Raw genomic sequence first — 17,929 nt, 5'->3', positions numbered from 1 at the left:
AGGGGTTAGCTACCACACCAGGGTAACGGATGGTCTGGAGCCAGGACTCACAATTCCTTGCCCAGAAGTCCTTCCATTCCAGATGGGCTGCTTCTTTTTACCATGCTCAAAGCAAACAATAGCATACAGGAAGAGATTCTGGGCATAGTTTTATTTATTTATTTTTATTTATTTATTTATTTTTAAAGATTTTATTTATTTGACAGAGAGAGACACAGCGAGAGAGGGAACACAAGCAGGGGGAGTGGGAGAGGGAGAAGCAGGCTTCCCACTGAGCAGGGAGCCGATGTGGGGCTCGATCCCAGGATCCTGGGACCATGACCTGAGCCGAAGGCAGACGTTCAACAACTGAGCCACCCAGGCGCCCCTGGGCATAGTTTTAAAATAAAAGAAAATAAATAATCCCTAATCCCCACCCAAAATAAGACACCGGACTTGATAATGTAGCCTACAATCTTGTACCTATTATAGAAAGAAGAGTTTACAAAGCAATTTTACTTATCTTAAAAGTAGTAGATCAAGTCTCCAACTACCACCAAATCTCTAATTATGAATCTCTTAACTCTAACACTCCATCTCTAACTATACCAAGGTGTAGGCAATCCAGGGGACAGAGGAACATGTTAAATGGTATCATAGGTTGTAATCAGCAAAATGCAGACTATGGGAAATTGTATAGGACACAAGACCCGGATTATTCAACAAGTAATTTTTTCCCTGCAAGGGGACAAAAAAAAAGACATAAAAGGGGAATTTACCAACCAAAACACTTAAGGGATATCTTAGTTACTTGCAATGTATGGGCCTTATTTGGATTGAATTATATTAAAAATTTCATAGCAACTGGGAAGATCTAAACATTGACTGCATGTTTGATAATATTAAGGAATTACTATTTGTTTCTTAATGTCTGATTGATGTTTATTATGATTTTGTTTTTAAAAACATTATGACATTTGAGATATGCTTCTAAATAATCTGGGGGCGGGAGTGGAGGAGTGAGTTGGCATGTGGAAGCAAGCCTAGTCATGTTGACAATTGTTAAGGCTGAATGACAGGTACAGGGGGGTTCATTACACCATTCTCTCTATTTTTGAATATACTTGAAATGTTCCAGAGTAAAAAGCTTAAAAAAACAGGTAAACAACATATAGAAGATACAAACTTTTAGATATTGGATTTATAAAAATGTCCTACATTCCTGAAAGAAAGTTTGTGTGTGCACCACAAAACTCTGCCCCCATCAGTTGTGACTATGGATAACTAGCCTTGGTTCTCTCACCTGTAAAACAGGAAAAAATAACAGTGCCTACCTCGTAGAGTGAACAGAAGTATCGAATGAAAATATATATTAAACACTTACCCAATGGTCGGCACACAGTAAGGGCTCAAAAATGTTCACCTCCACTTTACTCCTTTAAAACTGATTTTTGTTTTCACTTAAGATCTTAAGACTACTTTAATAATCTAAAATAAAGCCAAAACTCCACCTATTCACTAATAGGACATTTAAAAGGCTCAAATACTCATTGATTGGTTTAACAGAAATCAAATATAAGCCATTTACAGGAATTCACACAAACTGGTGGTCTCTTGCTCTTCTTTTCTTTTCAATTTCAGCTATTTTAAGAGAGATTCTTCCAGACAAATGGTTACAACAAAAAGGGCAAAAAGTATTGTTTCTCTTACCTAGGGAAGCTCTACACCAGAAAGATAAGAAAAGGTATACAAATTATTTGCTCCCATAAGGACTTTTATTTTTAAGTTGAATCATTAACAATACCTTATAAGGATGACATTCTTTATAACAAACTCAGAAAACTCTCCTAGAGTTATAAGCCATAAAACCGAATATAACATACAATAATTTGTTATTGCCAAGTATTTTGCTGTGAGTAGAATATGTGCCAACGGATGTTCCTTGAGCTCTGACACAGAAAATAAATGAGTGTGGCAAATGGATGCTATAAGAATATGTTTATACAAACAATTGTATGTGAAGGGATAAGCACAGGTTTACATTTAAAAGAGGGCTGTAAGGTCCATTTGAACTTCCTTATGAGAACTTCCTTGTGAGAAGTTGGAATGTATGCAAAAAGAATAGTCTCTCAAGTCTGTATACATACAAAATTAAACCTGCTAACACAAGTTAAAGTTTTGGTGGTCTGAAAGATGTTCAAATTTGGCATATGACATACGTATTTGAGTACTGTTTTTTTTTTTTTACTCTAATTTAAAATATTAGTTAAAATAAAATTTTTAAAATTCAAATCAAATTTTTATGGGACCCCTCAAGAAAACTGTGTGTGTATGGGGGGGTAGGGGGACATCCAAAGCCTCCCATTTCCTGTGGACGGCAATTTGAAGTACCTCGGCTGTTCCTCTTCCTGTGGAAGGAGAGAGGAACCACCTGCCCCTCTCAGGGAGGCCAGGGACAGATACTTGATTAGCCAGTGCCGACAACGGGCCTTTAGACCTAGCTAATTGTCAGTAACTGGCCTACTTACAGATGGGTACTTCTATAAATGTGAGGAATATTAAGGGCATTCAAATTCATGAAGACTGTTCATTCTGCCTCAGATAAGAAGCATAAACAACCTCTCATATCTGAAGTGCTCTTATGGCCTTTCTCTGCTTAGTTCTCAAGGCCTGAGTGTTCTCACAAGTATTTTACGGTACAGCATTCGTCTCTTGAACCCTCAGACATGAGTCCTTCTGTGTAACAAAATTCTCTGTACAGCTGAAGATCTGCTCTCCTAAGCATCAAAACACCTCATTTTAACCATTGTGTATGGACATCTTTTAAAACTGAGTTATACATTATTAGTATAAATTATAAATGTATAGTATAGTATAAATTAGTATAAAATGAAATTAGTATAAAAATATAAAGTATATTATTACAAGTTGTTCATTTTTACTGTAAAAATATTAGAAAATACAGCTTAGAAAAACAAAGCCAAAGAGAATGCACACAGCATTTTGGGTCATGCTCTGCGTTAAAGCTGAGACCCCATCAGGCTTGTTTTGTTAGGTGGAGCAATTAAACAGTGTGTCAGGAATGACCTTCAGACTGCTGTCATTTGAGTTCTTTTGTCTGCTTCTGATTCTGATGCTGGCTCCTCTCTCGTTTGTCAAATAGATGTCATTTATGTTTGCTGTCAAGATGACTATCAGCAGAGCACCTCTCAGTCTCCCTCCTGCTTTGTTTCTTTTGATGATGAGGAGTTTGGAAATCAGACAACTCAGCCTGACAGAAACACACCTGAAGGCAGAGTGCGCTGGCTCTGAGTGAGGGGCTAAGGGGCTTTCTGAGAAAAGTGCGTTGGCTCTAGTCATGGACTTTGTGACATTTTTATTGGTTGGTGGAAGCCTTTTTTGCTTACTCTGTGGTTCTAGGCTATGGTCTAAATAGGCAAGGCTGACAGAATTTTGGTGCATAAAGTCATGGTATCACTGATGCTTTGTCTATAGGTTATAATTTTTAGCCTTATAGTTCATGCAGAGAAAAAAAAATCTCAGCTGTTTCATCTCTGAGTATACAAGGTCTATTTGTAACTAACTGTCTTATATTACTGTATTAAATCTGTGAAGATTTAGAAAGATCTAGAAATCCACTGATTGCACCATGGGAAAAGCATAAAGGTGTAAGCTCACCCCTAACTAACTCGGGACCGATTCCGCAGGCATGAGAGACAGAAGGGCACAGAACACCACTTTCTAACTTAACTGGTCTCATGCGGGTGCTCCTCACCGGCCGGGACTACAATCTTTTCTCTTCCTTTTGATGAAATCTTCACATCGGAAAAAGCCATTGCACTGACCACTGCACAGGAATGGAGCACCTCAGACGTGGTGCCGAGGCTGGGGTTTGGGTTCCAGACTTTTGGAACTACTTAAACACTTAGTTACTTTCCCTGTTGCTGCTGCCAAGTCAGCGCTGCTCTACAGTCATTCTAGACTCAGCTAAACTTTTGTTGAGTAGTAAATTTTCATACAGATAACTTCATTTTGTTATCTCCTACTGTAGTTCCTACATTTTACTTATCTTTCATTGATACTCAACTTAGGAAGAGAAACTCTTTAATAGAAAATTAGTTTTATTTAACGTAATGATCAGAGTTATCATGTATTGAGATTTACTATATGACAGATACCAAAATCTCATTTAATTCTCATTCTCTAATTTTTTTTTTAAAGATTTTATTTATTTAGTTGACAGAGAGAGACACAGCGAGAGAGGGAACACAAGCAGGGGGACTGGGAGAGGGAGAAGCAGGCTTCCCGCCAAGCAGGGAGCCCGATGCGGGGCTCGATCCCAGCACCCTGGGATCATGACCTGAGCCGAAGGCAGACGCTTAATGACTGAGCCACCCAGGTGCCCTCTCATTCTCTATTTTTCATGCATTCATTCAACACATAACTGGTGAGCACCTACTATGTGCTAGGCCCTGTTCTAGCCTCTGGGATTTTTCATTAATTAAGACAGAGTCTCTGCACTCAAGGACCTTATATTCTATTCTAGTGGGGGAAGGCAGACAAATAAGCAAAATAAATATATAACAATCTATTCAATACTGACAAGAGCTATGAGAAAGAAAACATAGGCAAGGGGGGTAGAGAGTGATGAGGTGTGCGTGTGAGGGTGAGGGGAGAGTTGGTGCTATTTTAGACAGGATGGGGAAGTGAAATGTGAGCAACAACCTGGCAGGAGTGAGTCTGTGTGGACATGTGGAGGAAGAGCATTCCAGGCTGGAGGCATAGCATGTGCAAAGGCCTGTGTGGGGAGTGTGCTCGGCAAGGTCAAGGAACAGATAGGAGGCCGGTGTGAACAGGGGCAGTGAACGTGGAGCAAAGGAGGCAAGCAGGGAAGGTCAGAGAACTGCAGGGGCCTGTAGGCTCCTTAGGGTCTTTTAACTTTACTTTGCATGAGATGGGAGCCACCGGAGGTTTTCAGAAGAGGAAGAAGATCAGTATTACACGCTGTCTGTGCCATGGGGAAAATATAAAGATATAAGCTCCCCCCCAACTCACTCGTACGCTGGTTTTACCACTGGGACAACAGAGCTGTAGAGCTGGTAAATCACTTGCCCACAAGGAGCAAGCAGCAGAGCTGGGATATGAACAGACCGATTCGTTAGCACGTCCTCTTCACTACTGGGAAACTGCCTTATAAACAGTTTCTTTGTACAAAGAGTGAGATTAGTATAAAATGAAGTTAGTATAAAAATATAAAGGCACAATGAAAAAAGTCTTTATAGTCTAAAACCTTTTCCAGCTTTGCTGAGACACTATCGACATAACATGTTAAGTTTAAAGTGTGCAACGTGTATGTTGTGAAATGATTGTCACAGTAAGGTTAGTGTCCATCTAAAACTCTTAAACAAGACTCAATGTATAATTCCAATTTTCTTGATTATAAGCCCAACATCTTCTAATTCCAACAAATAACCTATCTAGTTCTTATTATAGTCAACCGTAATTTTATGTGACTTTTTTAAATTCGAAAAGAATACTACTTCATGCCAAACTAAAGATTTCACGTTATGTTTTATCCCTTGATTTCTAAAAGCATCACATACCTTCTACAGAATTTCTGTGTACTAAGCCAATAAAGTGAATTCTTGGTTGTCAGTGACTGGCCTTTCTTCTTCAGGATCCCCTGGAGGCCATGTCCATGGAAACAGGTTCTAGCAGAGTCTCCTTCAGTCCAGTTGAACTGAAAACTTGAAGGACTTTTCTTTTCAACAGTTGGTGCTGAATCAACCAGTGTGCTAAACTGTTTTTGTAGACTCACCACCATTTCTGGAAACAGAGGGAAAAAGGAAAGGAATAAAATAAAAACTGATGTTAAATCACAGATGAGTTTACTTGTTAGCAATGTACTAATGTTGGTTTCTTAGTGTTGATAAATGCACCACAATAATGCAAGAGGATAACAACAGGGGGAGCTGAAACTGGATGAGGGGCATTGGGGAACTACTTAAAAAAGATAAAATGTATTTTTACCACAATTAGGAAAAAAAATGAACAAGACAACTTACAGGCAATTCTCCACAGAAAGAGTTCTGAAAGTCATAGAAATATAGGATGATTTTAGATTTTGGTGGGAACTTAAGTTCTGTTTTAAAGAATACAGTGTTCCTGAAACAGATTCTTCTGGAAATTTCTTACAGAGGATGGTATTTCTTTGGATGGGCACTGGAACACTTGCTGAAGAAGTAAAATAATTCCTTAGACACTTTTTAAGTTTATTTATTTATTTAAGTAATCTCTACACCTGACATGGGGCTTGAAACACAACCCCGAGATCAAGAGTTACAGGTTCTATAGACTGAGCCAGTCAGGTGCCCCAGGCACTCTTTAAGAAGTCAAGATATTTAGCTTTTCTACAATAGTACTGCTACATGGCGTTAAGAGACAACACAACTCACCTCTTCTTTTATATACCACTGCTCTGTCAATGGATGAGTGGTAGAGTGGCTTCTCGCTTTTCCACATATACCTATAATAATGCAGAAAAACATTTGGAGCAGAATGGAGAAGAAATGGACCTAAACACATTTCAGAGAAGTTTCTCTGAAGCAACATCTGAAATTCCTGATACTCAGTGTAATCGCTCTGCCTTAGAATGACCTACTGACACGGGTCTGTAGAGCTTACGTCACAGATGTAAGCAGGCAGCACTGAAGGAGACAGCAAGCCAAGAGAATGACATGCTCATCCCAAAAGGCTCCCAGATGTCATAAGGTCCTGAAGAAGATATTAATTACACAAAAATGTAGAAATGGTTTCCTTCACCATAAAATTCTCTTGCTGTCTGTCCTCAGGAAGTGAAACCACCACCTAAGAAACAACTGTTCCTCCTTGCCCTTGCCCATCTGCCCTTTTGCTGAGGATTAAATCAGAGGTACTTCTGGTAACTCATACAAAGCGAACAGTAAGTACCGGTCTTCTGATGTAGAGATGCAATCAATGTTAATAAATTACAGTTTTCCTGAGAATTATGTGTGAACTAAATTTTAGTGAACATACCACATTTAAAATATATCAGAGAACTTGTCACTGAACCCTATGGTAAAGGAGTTTGTGATTCTTTCAAATATCTTTTTTGTTATTTGTTTTCTTAAATAATAAATGTAACAATATACTCAAGGTAAAAAATAATAAAGAAGTTTCCTATATAGTCTAATCCCAATCGGTGGGTAAACCCACTATTAAAAATCCCTTGCAAATACCTAATCTAGACAGAATCTCTTATGCATTTATAAGGCATACACAGGTGGCAATTATGCTACAGGCAAGGAGGCATTACTTCCTCGGGGTCGTATGCCCAGAAAACGGGAAAAGTGATCTAAAATAACATTCTGTCTAGATACTCCTTCTTTAAAAATGTACCTTACTTTGCTTACCTCTTCCCCAAACTACAAAAGATACAAAAAACGGAGGCACGTCACAGGGTCCTAATGTTTTCTGCAGGAATCCTGCATGCTTCTCTCCAGTTTTCCCATATGCTTTTGTTTCCCAACTATTAAAAGTTAAGGTATAATTTACACACAAACTCACCCTGTTCATTGTACAGTTCTGCTGGCTTTGGCAAACACACACAGTCACGTAATGACCACCACGGTGAATACACAGAGCAGGCCCATCAATCCGAAACTCTCTCATGACTCTTCACAGTCAAGCCCTCTCCACACTCCCAGATTCCTGGTCTTAAAATTACTGATATCTGTTTCCATCCCGATTATTTAGCCTTTCCCAGAATGTCATATAAAGGGAATCATACCCTGTGTAACCTTTTGAGACTTTCGTTCAGCATCATGCATTTAAGTCATTCATAGTGTTGGATGTATCAGAAGTTTGTTCCTTTCATTGCTGAACGGTATTTCATTGTATAGATTTACCTCACTTGACTTATCCATTCACCAGCTGAAGGGTATTTGGGTTGTTGCCACTTTTTGGCCATTGTGAATGAAGCCACTATGAACGTTCAAATAGAGATTTTTACGTGAAGTTGTCATTTCACTTGGGTAAATATGTAAGAGAGCAAACTACTAGGTAGTGTAATAAATGTATGTTCAACTTCATGAGAAACTGTCAAACTTCCAAAATGGCTGCACCATTTTAAATCCCCACATTAGGTATGGTCAGTTGTTTGTTCATTTCGCTTTGTTTTTGGCCATTCTAACTGGTGTGTAATGATATCTCATTGTAGTTTTAAATTGCATTCCCCTATTAACCCTAATGATGTTGAGCATCATTTCACACATCTTCTTTACTGAAATACTTGTTCAAATCTTTTGTCCATTTAAAAAATTGGGTTTTTGTCTGTGTTCTTACTGTATGAGAATTCTTTATTCTGGATACAAATCTTTTATCAGATATGTGATGTGCACATATGTTCTCCCACTGTATGGCTTCTCATTCTCTTAACAGTGTCTTCTGAAGAGCAGATATTCTTTCTTCTGATGAAGTCCAATTTATAATTTTTCTTTTATAGATCATACTTTTGGTATATCTACAAAATTTTGCCTAACCCAAAAGGCTAAAAAGATTTTCTACACATGCTGTTAAATTTTCTTCCATGTTCCTCCCAGCATCTTCCATGACAACTAGAAGTCATCAAAGCCACCTCGTAAGCTGTTATTAGGTTTTCAACTACTGTTCATTAATGTTTTTCATAATCTCATACATAGGGACCCATATTTAGCTATGGAAAATGCTTTAATAACTTTCATCTAACAACATGGAAGATGATGTTCAGAATAATGGGAGAAAAAATTACAAATTTATGTCAACAGTGGGGGTCGGGTAGGGGCTCTGTGCCTAAGCACTAGTCAGTAGTGGTTTACATACGGTATTTCACTCAGCTCAAAGCACCTACTCCATACAGAAGTATCTTGGTAATGTATCCCCTGGACAATCTCTTCCCTGAGTCCTGGTCTCTCCCTGGAAGATGCCATTTTGGAAATAGACATACTCTCTCTGGTCATTAAATTCTCCCCTAAAGTACCTAAAAGTCAGTAAGTCTAAGATCTGTAACTGAATGCTGAAATACCAATTTGGGCTCTAATAGCTATGTCTGCAGTGTAAGCTGGTGCCTGGCTTGAGCTAATGAATTCTTAGTTACTACTGAGATGCCTGAGTGGCATGGTCCTTGAATACCTAGCCTCTCAGTATCAGTCAGGACAACCCCTGCTGGCACCATAAAAAGGAAGGCCCAATGGCTTGTACTCCCAAGATAACCTAAGACAACAGAACGAACTCCTGTTCTTCCTGATATTCTTGTAACCACTGAGATCCAATGACCAAAGAGACATTCCTTCTCTGACAAGCAAGAGGAAGGACCTAGTTTCCTGGGTACCCACAGGCTGTCAGAATAAGTTCACACCCCACCTCTTTTCTTTCATCATTGTGTATCAAACCTGACTAATGAGAAACTACTACACCTCTCCCCTTTTTGGCAAGGATCCTCTTCCCCACAGTGCTTTATTCATCCCCGTAAGTCTGCTTTTCTATTTAAAAGCTCTCTTAAATGTAGAAGAAAAATAATCCAGTTCTACCTGTGAAAACTGAAATTTAGTTCTTAGAGCACAAAGCAGGCATTATTATCCCTATTTCATTGATGAGGAACTTAGAGCTGAATGAATTATTTTAACTAATTTGAGGAGCCTTGATTTTTCTCAAAATATATAAAATTAGTTGATCAATTGAGCATTATTATAAATTTACTAAAATACAGAGACGTTAACTTTTTCTTCAAAGTCTTGTAAAGACTCAAAGTTCTAAGAATAGATACAAAACTGTTCAAATCAGAGATCAATAGAAATATACTCTATGTTATGTAAGATATAGCATCTATGAAAATTTATGAGCAAACTAAATTTCAGTGCGCCGAGGCTAAGAAATCAAGTAATTTGCCCATGGTTACACAACTAGTCCGTAGTGCAATCAGGATTCAAACCCAGCACTGTCTGTCTCTATAGGTATGCTCCTTCCACTCTATTACAACGAACCTACATCAGAACGAGAGTTTAAAGTCAAATGGTGAGACTGAATTAAATATCCTCTCTTTGTGCATTCCTCTGTTTTGATTTTTGTAGGGATCTTTATTTGGGGGAACATTCACTTTATTGGGGGACAATTACATATGTCATAGGCTGATACTTGTAATCTTCGTAATATTGGAAAGCAGATGGGAAATGATCAACTTTGAGAAAGGGGAAGGAGAAGGAATATTAGAAATGTAGGTGTGACTCACACAAATTATAAAAAATTAATAATTAAAAAGAGGACATTAATGGAAACACTGATGAAATCCAAATAAAATCTGGAGGTTATTTAATAGTAACACCAAAAAAAAATGTCAAATAGAACACAGGGGCTAATATTTCTAGAAAAAATGTCATAATGCTAAGGAGTCTAGCTGCTGAAACTTCAGCTTTTAAATATAAGGTAAGAGACTTAGAAATCAAGCAGGTAAACCTAAAACCAGAAGAGACAACATACTTTGCCCTGGCTTCCTCCCACTTTTGTTTTTTCTCATCAACAGATTTCTTCATCACTTGGTACCATTTTCTGAAATCAAACCAGGGTTTATCTGAAAGAAATGAAATCCATGATTAGTAACCAAATAAGTCACATTATAACCATATACATTATTCATTTGAGTCTTCATTCATTGATACAACTAAACATTATGGAGTCAACATTATGGGAATTATGGAGTCACTGTCTCCATACTTCAACATGACTCCTGAGCAATCTGTCACTGAGTTCCTATCTATATTGTGGCCCTAACTAGATTATACTAAAACCATCTTTTTTTTTGAGACAGAGGGAGCATGAGAAGGGACATTAGAAGACACCTTGTTCAACCTTTCACTCTGTGTAGAAGCTGACATAAAGCAATGTGTAGAAAGAAGTATTTCACATATATTCTGGAAAGAACTCACAAATTGATTTCTACCATTAAATCCAAGCTCTTAAAACCAATGCACATATATGTGAAATCTTGAAAGAAAAAAGAGTCAAACTCCTAGAAACAGTAGTTTCTACTCTAACAGAGTAGAAAAGTAGTTCCCAGGGGCTGGGGGGTGGGAGATAGGGAGAGGTTGGTAAAAGGGTACAAAGTTTTGGCTCTAAGATAAATAAGGTCTGAGAATCTAATGTAAAACATGGTGATTATAGTTGATCCCACTGTATTATATCAAGGAAATTTGCTAAGGGAATAGGACTAAAATGTTCACTCACTCACACACACACACATACACACACACAAAAGATTAAAATGTGAGGTGATAAATGTATAACCAGATGAGAGAATCCTTTTGCAGTGTACATGTATATCAAATCATCAAAATACACACTTTAAATATCTTACAATTCTATATGTCAATTATACCCCAAAAAAGCTGAATTATTTTAAAAAAAACAACAATGAACATAAATACTAATGACGGAATTAAGGAACTAAAATTGAATTTAAGAATTCATATACCTACGCACTTCACTGAATTGCTCTTAGGCCAGACACTATGTTAGGCACTAAAGATCCATGAAAAAAAAAAAAAAAGATAAGAAAGACATGGTCCCTCCCTCTAGAAGCTCACAACCTACCTTTCTATCATTTATGCTGTGCTTTACTCTATGTCAGCTATTCTTAGCACTTTACAGACACTCGCAATCTAATTGGGATAGACATACGTAGTCCACCAGGTCTAATTCAGTGTGCTAAACCTCTAACAGATGTTTGGATAGGAGCAGCTGTCGCAGGAGTGATTGGTTTTGATTTGGGAAGTGGTAAGGTTGGGAGTGGGTGTGAAGAGAAGGTAGAATCTTGAAGAATAAAGGTGGATTTGTCAGGGATGGAGGGAGTCGGGGGGTAAGAAGGAAAACATTTCAGGTAGAAGAACAGCGTGAGCAAAGGCTGAGGCATCACAACAGATGGTAGTCACGGAACTGCCAGTGTGCTCACGGGCTAGCATGGCTAGTGAGGAGAAGCCGGGAATGAAAAAGCAGGCTGGTCTTTACACATCATAGGAAATCACTGAAGTTTAGCAGCCTAGATGTAGAATTAGATAATTACATGAAGAAATAATTCTGGTATAAGGCACACTTTGTATACAAGTGTTTGTATATGTGTACTTATATATTTTTCAAAGTCTTCCTTACGTTTATTGCATCTTTTAATCCATCACTTACAATGACTTTGAATTTGAATGATAAAAAATTAAGTACCTTCTTTGTTCTTTTCATTGTATTTCTCAGCAATATTAGACAAAGTCCTGGAAAAACCAAAAAGCAAGTCAATTTTTTGGAAGTCACTTATTTGAAGACAGTTAAATTTTGAATTCTTCTGAAAGAAAAGTATAGAATAGTACTTGAAACTGATGCTAACTTTTAATGGAGAAGCAATCACTATACATACTGCCATTGTTTGTTGGCATTTGGGAGGAGTGACACTTCTAAGTTTCATTTACTTTCCACAATAATCTTTGAAGTCACATAGTGCCAGAAGCCTAAAGGCATACAGAAAGATGCCTTTAGGCAACTGCTACAAGATTCTTTAGGATTTGTGTATGACGATTTAAAGTTGGGAATCAGTGAAGCAATGAGAACATGAGTATGTACTTAAAAAATAGGAATAAAACATGAGATAAACAACTTACTAAGGTAGAATTAACTCTCTGACACTAGCTGAGTCAAAATTCATGTAAGAAGTAATTGTTGCTACTAGTCAGTGTTCTACAACTGAGAGGCTCTATTTTCTCTTGAGATAATATAAGGATTCCTTTACTCTGAATAATTAGGTAAAAACAAAACAGTGTAATTTTTTCCTCATAAAACTGACATACACTTACCATTCTAAATTGTCATCCAATAAAAAGAGCAGTTTCAATACTACTACAATGACAGCGACAGCTTGCACATCATATTTAACTGTTTTTGCCATTTTAGCTATGGGATCAAATGTCAGAAAATCCACTTCTCCTATTCCAGTCATTTTTACCACTTGGCAGGTTAAATCATTCATTTCATCTGTTGAAGAACAAAAACAGTAAAATGTGAATTAAATTCTGTGCCTAACTAGACCATACTAATGTGTACCTCTGTAAGATAAGCTTTATCATCTTAAAACATGGTACTATGCTAGAACTGAGGGACACACGTTTTCTGAATAAAACAAACCAAAAAATGATATCTGTATAGAAACACTAATGGTAGAATCCTGGCAAGGTCTCTCTTTTCCTATTTGGACTTCCTAAAACATCTACTATGTGTAGGACACATTCTGGTACCTGACACACAGCTACACGCTAGTTTTCTATCATTTCATACAACTCTCTTGTCTGTGTTTCTACAGCAATTTGCACTTGCTTGAAACGAAATCTCCTGTAAGACCCAGAGCTTCTCTAGGAATGTACACTAACTCACCGGCTGGCACCCTGGCTAGCACACTAGAAGCCTCCGTGTATATTAAACTTGATGTACTGCTTTCCTAAAGAAATTATATGGTCAGCTTGGCCTCCATCTATTAGTCAAGGCTGAATAATGTGGCACTTGGAACCAGAAAGCCTACCTAGGGCCTATATATTTAGGCTTTCCAATCATTAGCTTTGTGACTCTGCGTTAGTCACTTAACCTTAGTTTCTTCATTTGTAAAATGAGTTGTGGGATGAAATAAGATAGTGAATATACTTTGAAAACTCTAAATTACTAAGCAGATTTCTTTACTCACTAATCTAAGTACCCAAGATGCACAATATTCTATTTTAATTAATCTTAAGTGAACAGCTAGTATTTATAAGAGCATAATAAATTGTACTGAATTAAGTTGCATTTCCTACATGCATTCAGTCACCATGTCCTGTGGACTCTATTCCCACTCTCCATCCAATAGCAAGCACAGGAACCAGACACTTGCCAGGAGCCAGCCTGTGTCAGTTACATTTTGGTAATCCCTTGTGTTCCTTCTATTACCTACTACTAGATTTGTGTGTGTGTATATGTATATATATGTGTGTATATATATATATATGTTATTACATATTTATGTTTATCATTGGAATTACACTATACATATATACAGTTTTGTATATTGCTTTCTTCATTAACATATACATTTTCCTTCCCTATTAAAAATATATCCAATCACATTTTTTATATTGCTAAAGCAATAGGCTAACCACACCATGTTTGTATTTTCTCTTAAGAATATGAGTCCTGAATTTCTCACATTTCTAGTTTTGCAAGAAATTCAGGAATGGGTTCCATTGGCAGATTCCATCGGGTTACCTGCGTCTTGGTATATTGTGAACAAGGTCTAGTGAGGCTCTCTTCACATTCTGTGTTTCATTGCCTTAAAGAGTTCACTGTGATCCTACAAATGACCAAGCGCTGCCTTTTTTTCAGAAGGGGGGCATCCAGCTCAATAATAACACATATTGAAACATTTTTTACTTTAATTGCACTCAGCAAACTTACTGTAAAAACCAAGCATAGCCCTCACATCAAAACAGAATTCTTTATTTCTGAACAATGTCCTTTTAACCTTTTTAAGTAGCCTGAAATATTTTAAGAAAGGATTCTGAAATTAAGCTTCATGTTACGATGGACCCTGTCAGGTGGCTCTAACTGTCTGTGATCTAAGAGGAATTCTGTATTTTGCTCATTGTGATTTTACAATTCTATAAAAGTTCCCTCACCACATACACCACACTTACCAGGGAGATTGACTTCCATCAAGTATTTCATACACAAGATGTTTGGATGAAGATAGCAGTCTTCAGTTATGTCTGGAAAACGTGGCAAATCTAAGAATTTGGCAATTTCAATCATTTTTTTATAGATATCCTCATAGGCAGGCCAAGACTGAAATAAAAAATAAGCAAGGTAGCAATTTTTGCAACATAAATTATTTTAAAAATATTTTCTGATTTTAAAAGTAGTATGTATTTACTGAATGAAATTTGGAATGTGGAAAAAAGCATTAAGGGGAAAACCACCCATAAAACCCTAATATCCTAACTTAGCAGGTTAAAACAGTGGTAACGCTAAATTAAGAAGCCACTAAAATTCCATTTGGCTCATAAAACTCTTACTGGCCTTCCCCATGATGGAGGGAAATCATTACTTTTTGCCAGTCGCAGAAGAACCGAGGGGAAAGGACAAAGCTGTGACCCAAACTGGAGTTCCAGAGCCGTCGCGACTGCTACCGCACGACTTCCCTCTCATACTCCCTCACCACACCCTCTCATTCACCTTCAAGCTCATGGCTAACAAATTTACCTCCCTGTTTCACAATATTCACAGGCTTCTATGTGGGAGCTAACACCAGGATTTAAGTCTAATAGTTGAAAATACACAATTCAACTTCATATTCTCCCATATAATCGCATGTAAAATTTTATAGAATCCAGGAAAATCTATGAGCTACCATTACTAAATGTATTCTGTTCAAGATCACCCCTGTAGTTTATCTGGTATGCTATTTTTATTTTTGCAATTTATAAACATCCTTGAAATTAATACTACATATAATTTTCCTCATTTCCTCATCCATTCACATAAAACTAATAAATTTAGAGTCTACTCTATGCAAAGTACTTTGGGAAATGTAAAGACAAATAAAACAATGCCTTCAAGGAGTTTATAATCTAGAAAGGGAGATAAGGTATGCGAAAATACAGTACAAAATAGAAAGTTATCAAGTACCTCAAGTAAGATTTTTTTTTTTTTAACAAAGCTTATGGAATTTCGGAAAAACTAACATTTCTCATATGGTAGGACCCTATTAAAATTGGGCCTGAAGACAAACATTCTGGCCACCTGTTTGGCCGTACTAGAGCTGAGCGTGTACACGTTCTGTGGCAAAGCAATTCTACCCCCTAGCTACATATCCCCAACAGAAATGTGCATGATGTCCACGGAAAGACATGTACTAGAACGTTCTTAACAACACTATTTGTAAAAGTCCCAAGCTGGAAACTACCCAAACGCCATTAACGATAAGTAAATTTTGATATAGTCTCATAATGGAACACTACATGGCAAGGAAATGAATGCTCGGCCTGCGACGACACGAATGAATCTTCAAAACATCACGTTGGAAGAAGCCAGATGCAAAAGAGAACGATCCCAGGTATATAAAGTACAAAGCCCAGCAACTCAGCACCAAGCTTCTATGGAGTGAGTAGTGACCACTTGGGAGTGGGGGAAGTAATGACGGGAGTGGGCACCAGGGTGGAGCTTCAGGGGTGCTAGTAATGTTGTTCCTCCCTCTAGGGACTGGTTCAGGTTGTGAAAATTCATCAAGCTATGTACATTTGTGATATGTTCACTTTTCTGTATGTCTAGTTTACCTCAGAAAGTGGCAAGAAAGATAACACCAGTTAAACCATTGCGTGTAATAGAAATACTTCATACATCACTCTGTAGAAGAAATAATCTAACTGGCATATTCAGAGTTGGAAACACCCTTAGAAGTTTATGGTCCTACTTTACAAAATCCCTAGCAGGCAGATGTCTGGTCCTTCTTAAAAATCTCCAGGGATAGGAACTCAATACCTTTGCCGAAGGTAGTCAATTCTATTTTTAATGGGTTTAGTCATTAGAAAGTTCTTCTGTATTCTAAGTAAAAATTTTCCCAATTTGAGCTAATAATCAATTAAAATCCCCCCAGGTGCTTGTGAAAGTATTGCTGTTAAATCATGTCTTGCCCATCTTCTGAATGTGTGAGTGTGTTTGGGAGCCAACTAAAGGAATGAATATTTCTCTGTTAAATTTTACTTTGGTAAATTCAGCTCATATGCAATTGTAAAGCACAAGGAAATGCTTTATTAATGGTGCAGGGATATGCTTATAGAAGATAATCATACTGTTAATTTCTAGAAATTATAACCATGCTTGATTTTACTTTGCCTGAGGCTACAATCTCGTTTGTATTATATTTATTTTGAGTTTTATTAGAAAAAAAGGCCTTTGGGGGGTTTAGGCGTCTGCCTTCGGCTCAGGTCATGATCCCGGAGTCCAGGGATCGAGCCCTGAGTCCGGCTCCCTGCTCAGCGGTGAGCCTGTTTCTCCCTCTCCCACTCCCCCTGTTTGTATTCCCTCTCTCGCTGTCTCTCTGTCAAATAAATAAATAAAATCTTAAAAAAAAAAAAAAGGCCTTTGGTTTATGCTGAATTATTAACATATGATTAACCTGAGCTGAAGACTACAAAGTAAATTTCTGTCAATCCAAAGTAGCAGTGTTGCCTTTTAAGTTTTTTTTTTTAATGTGGAGACAGAGTGATTCTACTTGTACACTGAAGTACTATAAATTGTATTCTAATCTGTTAATTTAAAAGTGAAAAAAGGAAAACAAATTCTCAGTGACCTTTGGGAAGAAGTAGTCTTCTTTTTTCTTTATAAAATTAATTCATTTAGAACACTGGGATGGAGTGGTAAGCAAATGGGCTTCATTTTGCACAAGATTTGAAGCATCTTTTCAAGTTAAAATAATTTCAACATTACTGACAAGATTCATGGCAACTCTAATCCTTTCAAATAATGCAGGTAGGAGATGTAATTAAGCACTTTTATCTGCAAACAAAATAAACACTAGAGCAGTGAATGCTCCCCTTAGAAAAATAATCATCTCAAAAAACCAATTTAATGTATGATAAATTCATGACTAGTAATTGTAAGGTCCTTAATGAAAAGGAATCTGGCAAACTACAAAGATTTAATATATTTTCAAATGTCCACACTAAAAGCTGGTATGTCAAACTAAATATCTTGTGACAAACAGGCTACCATTCTTTCACGTATGATCTGAGGATAAAATAATTATTAATTATTAATAAATGCTAAGTCTATAGATTTATATTACAGTTTATAATAGATTCTAGATTCTCTTAGTTTCAAGTCAGTATGGTCAGTA

General features: G+C 37.2%; 1 protein-coding gene across 4 annotated transcripts in view; it reads right to left on the bottom strand.

Moving 5' to 3' along the window:
• The window catches only part of TAF1B (TATA-box binding protein associated factor, RNA polymerase I subunit B), a 68,341-nt gene that overhangs the window by 3,866 nt on the left and 46,546 nt on the right, over positions 1-17,929 (bottom strand). For all 4 annotated transcript variants that reach the window (XM_078055957.1, XM_078055956.1, XM_036097546.2 and 1 more), the window contains 6 exons: positions 14,730-14,877; positions 12,867-13,044; positions 12,244-12,290; positions 10,513-10,603; positions 6,435-6,505; positions 5,583-5,805 (listed from right to left, as the gene is read on the bottom strand). In XM_078055957.1, coding sequence (XP_077912083.1) covers positions 5,583-5,805; positions 6,435-6,505; positions 10,513-10,603; positions 12,244-12,290; positions 12,867-13,044; positions 14,730-14,877 — 758 coding nt within the window. The remainder of the gene's footprint in view (positions 1-5,582; positions 5,806-6,434; positions 6,506-10,512; positions 10,604-12,243; positions 12,291-12,866; positions 13,045-14,729; positions 14,878-17,929) is intronic.

Source organism: Halichoerus grypus, chromosome 10, assembly GCF_964656455.1.
Source record: "Halichoerus grypus chromosome 10, mHalGry1.hap1.1, whole genome shotgun sequence".
NCBI classification, from domain to species: Eukaryota; Metazoa; Chordata; class Mammalia; order Carnivora; family Phocidae; genus Halichoerus; species Halichoerus grypus.
Note: the sequence above shows the minus strand (reverse complement) of the source record. Positions and strands in the feature narration are given on the sequence as shown.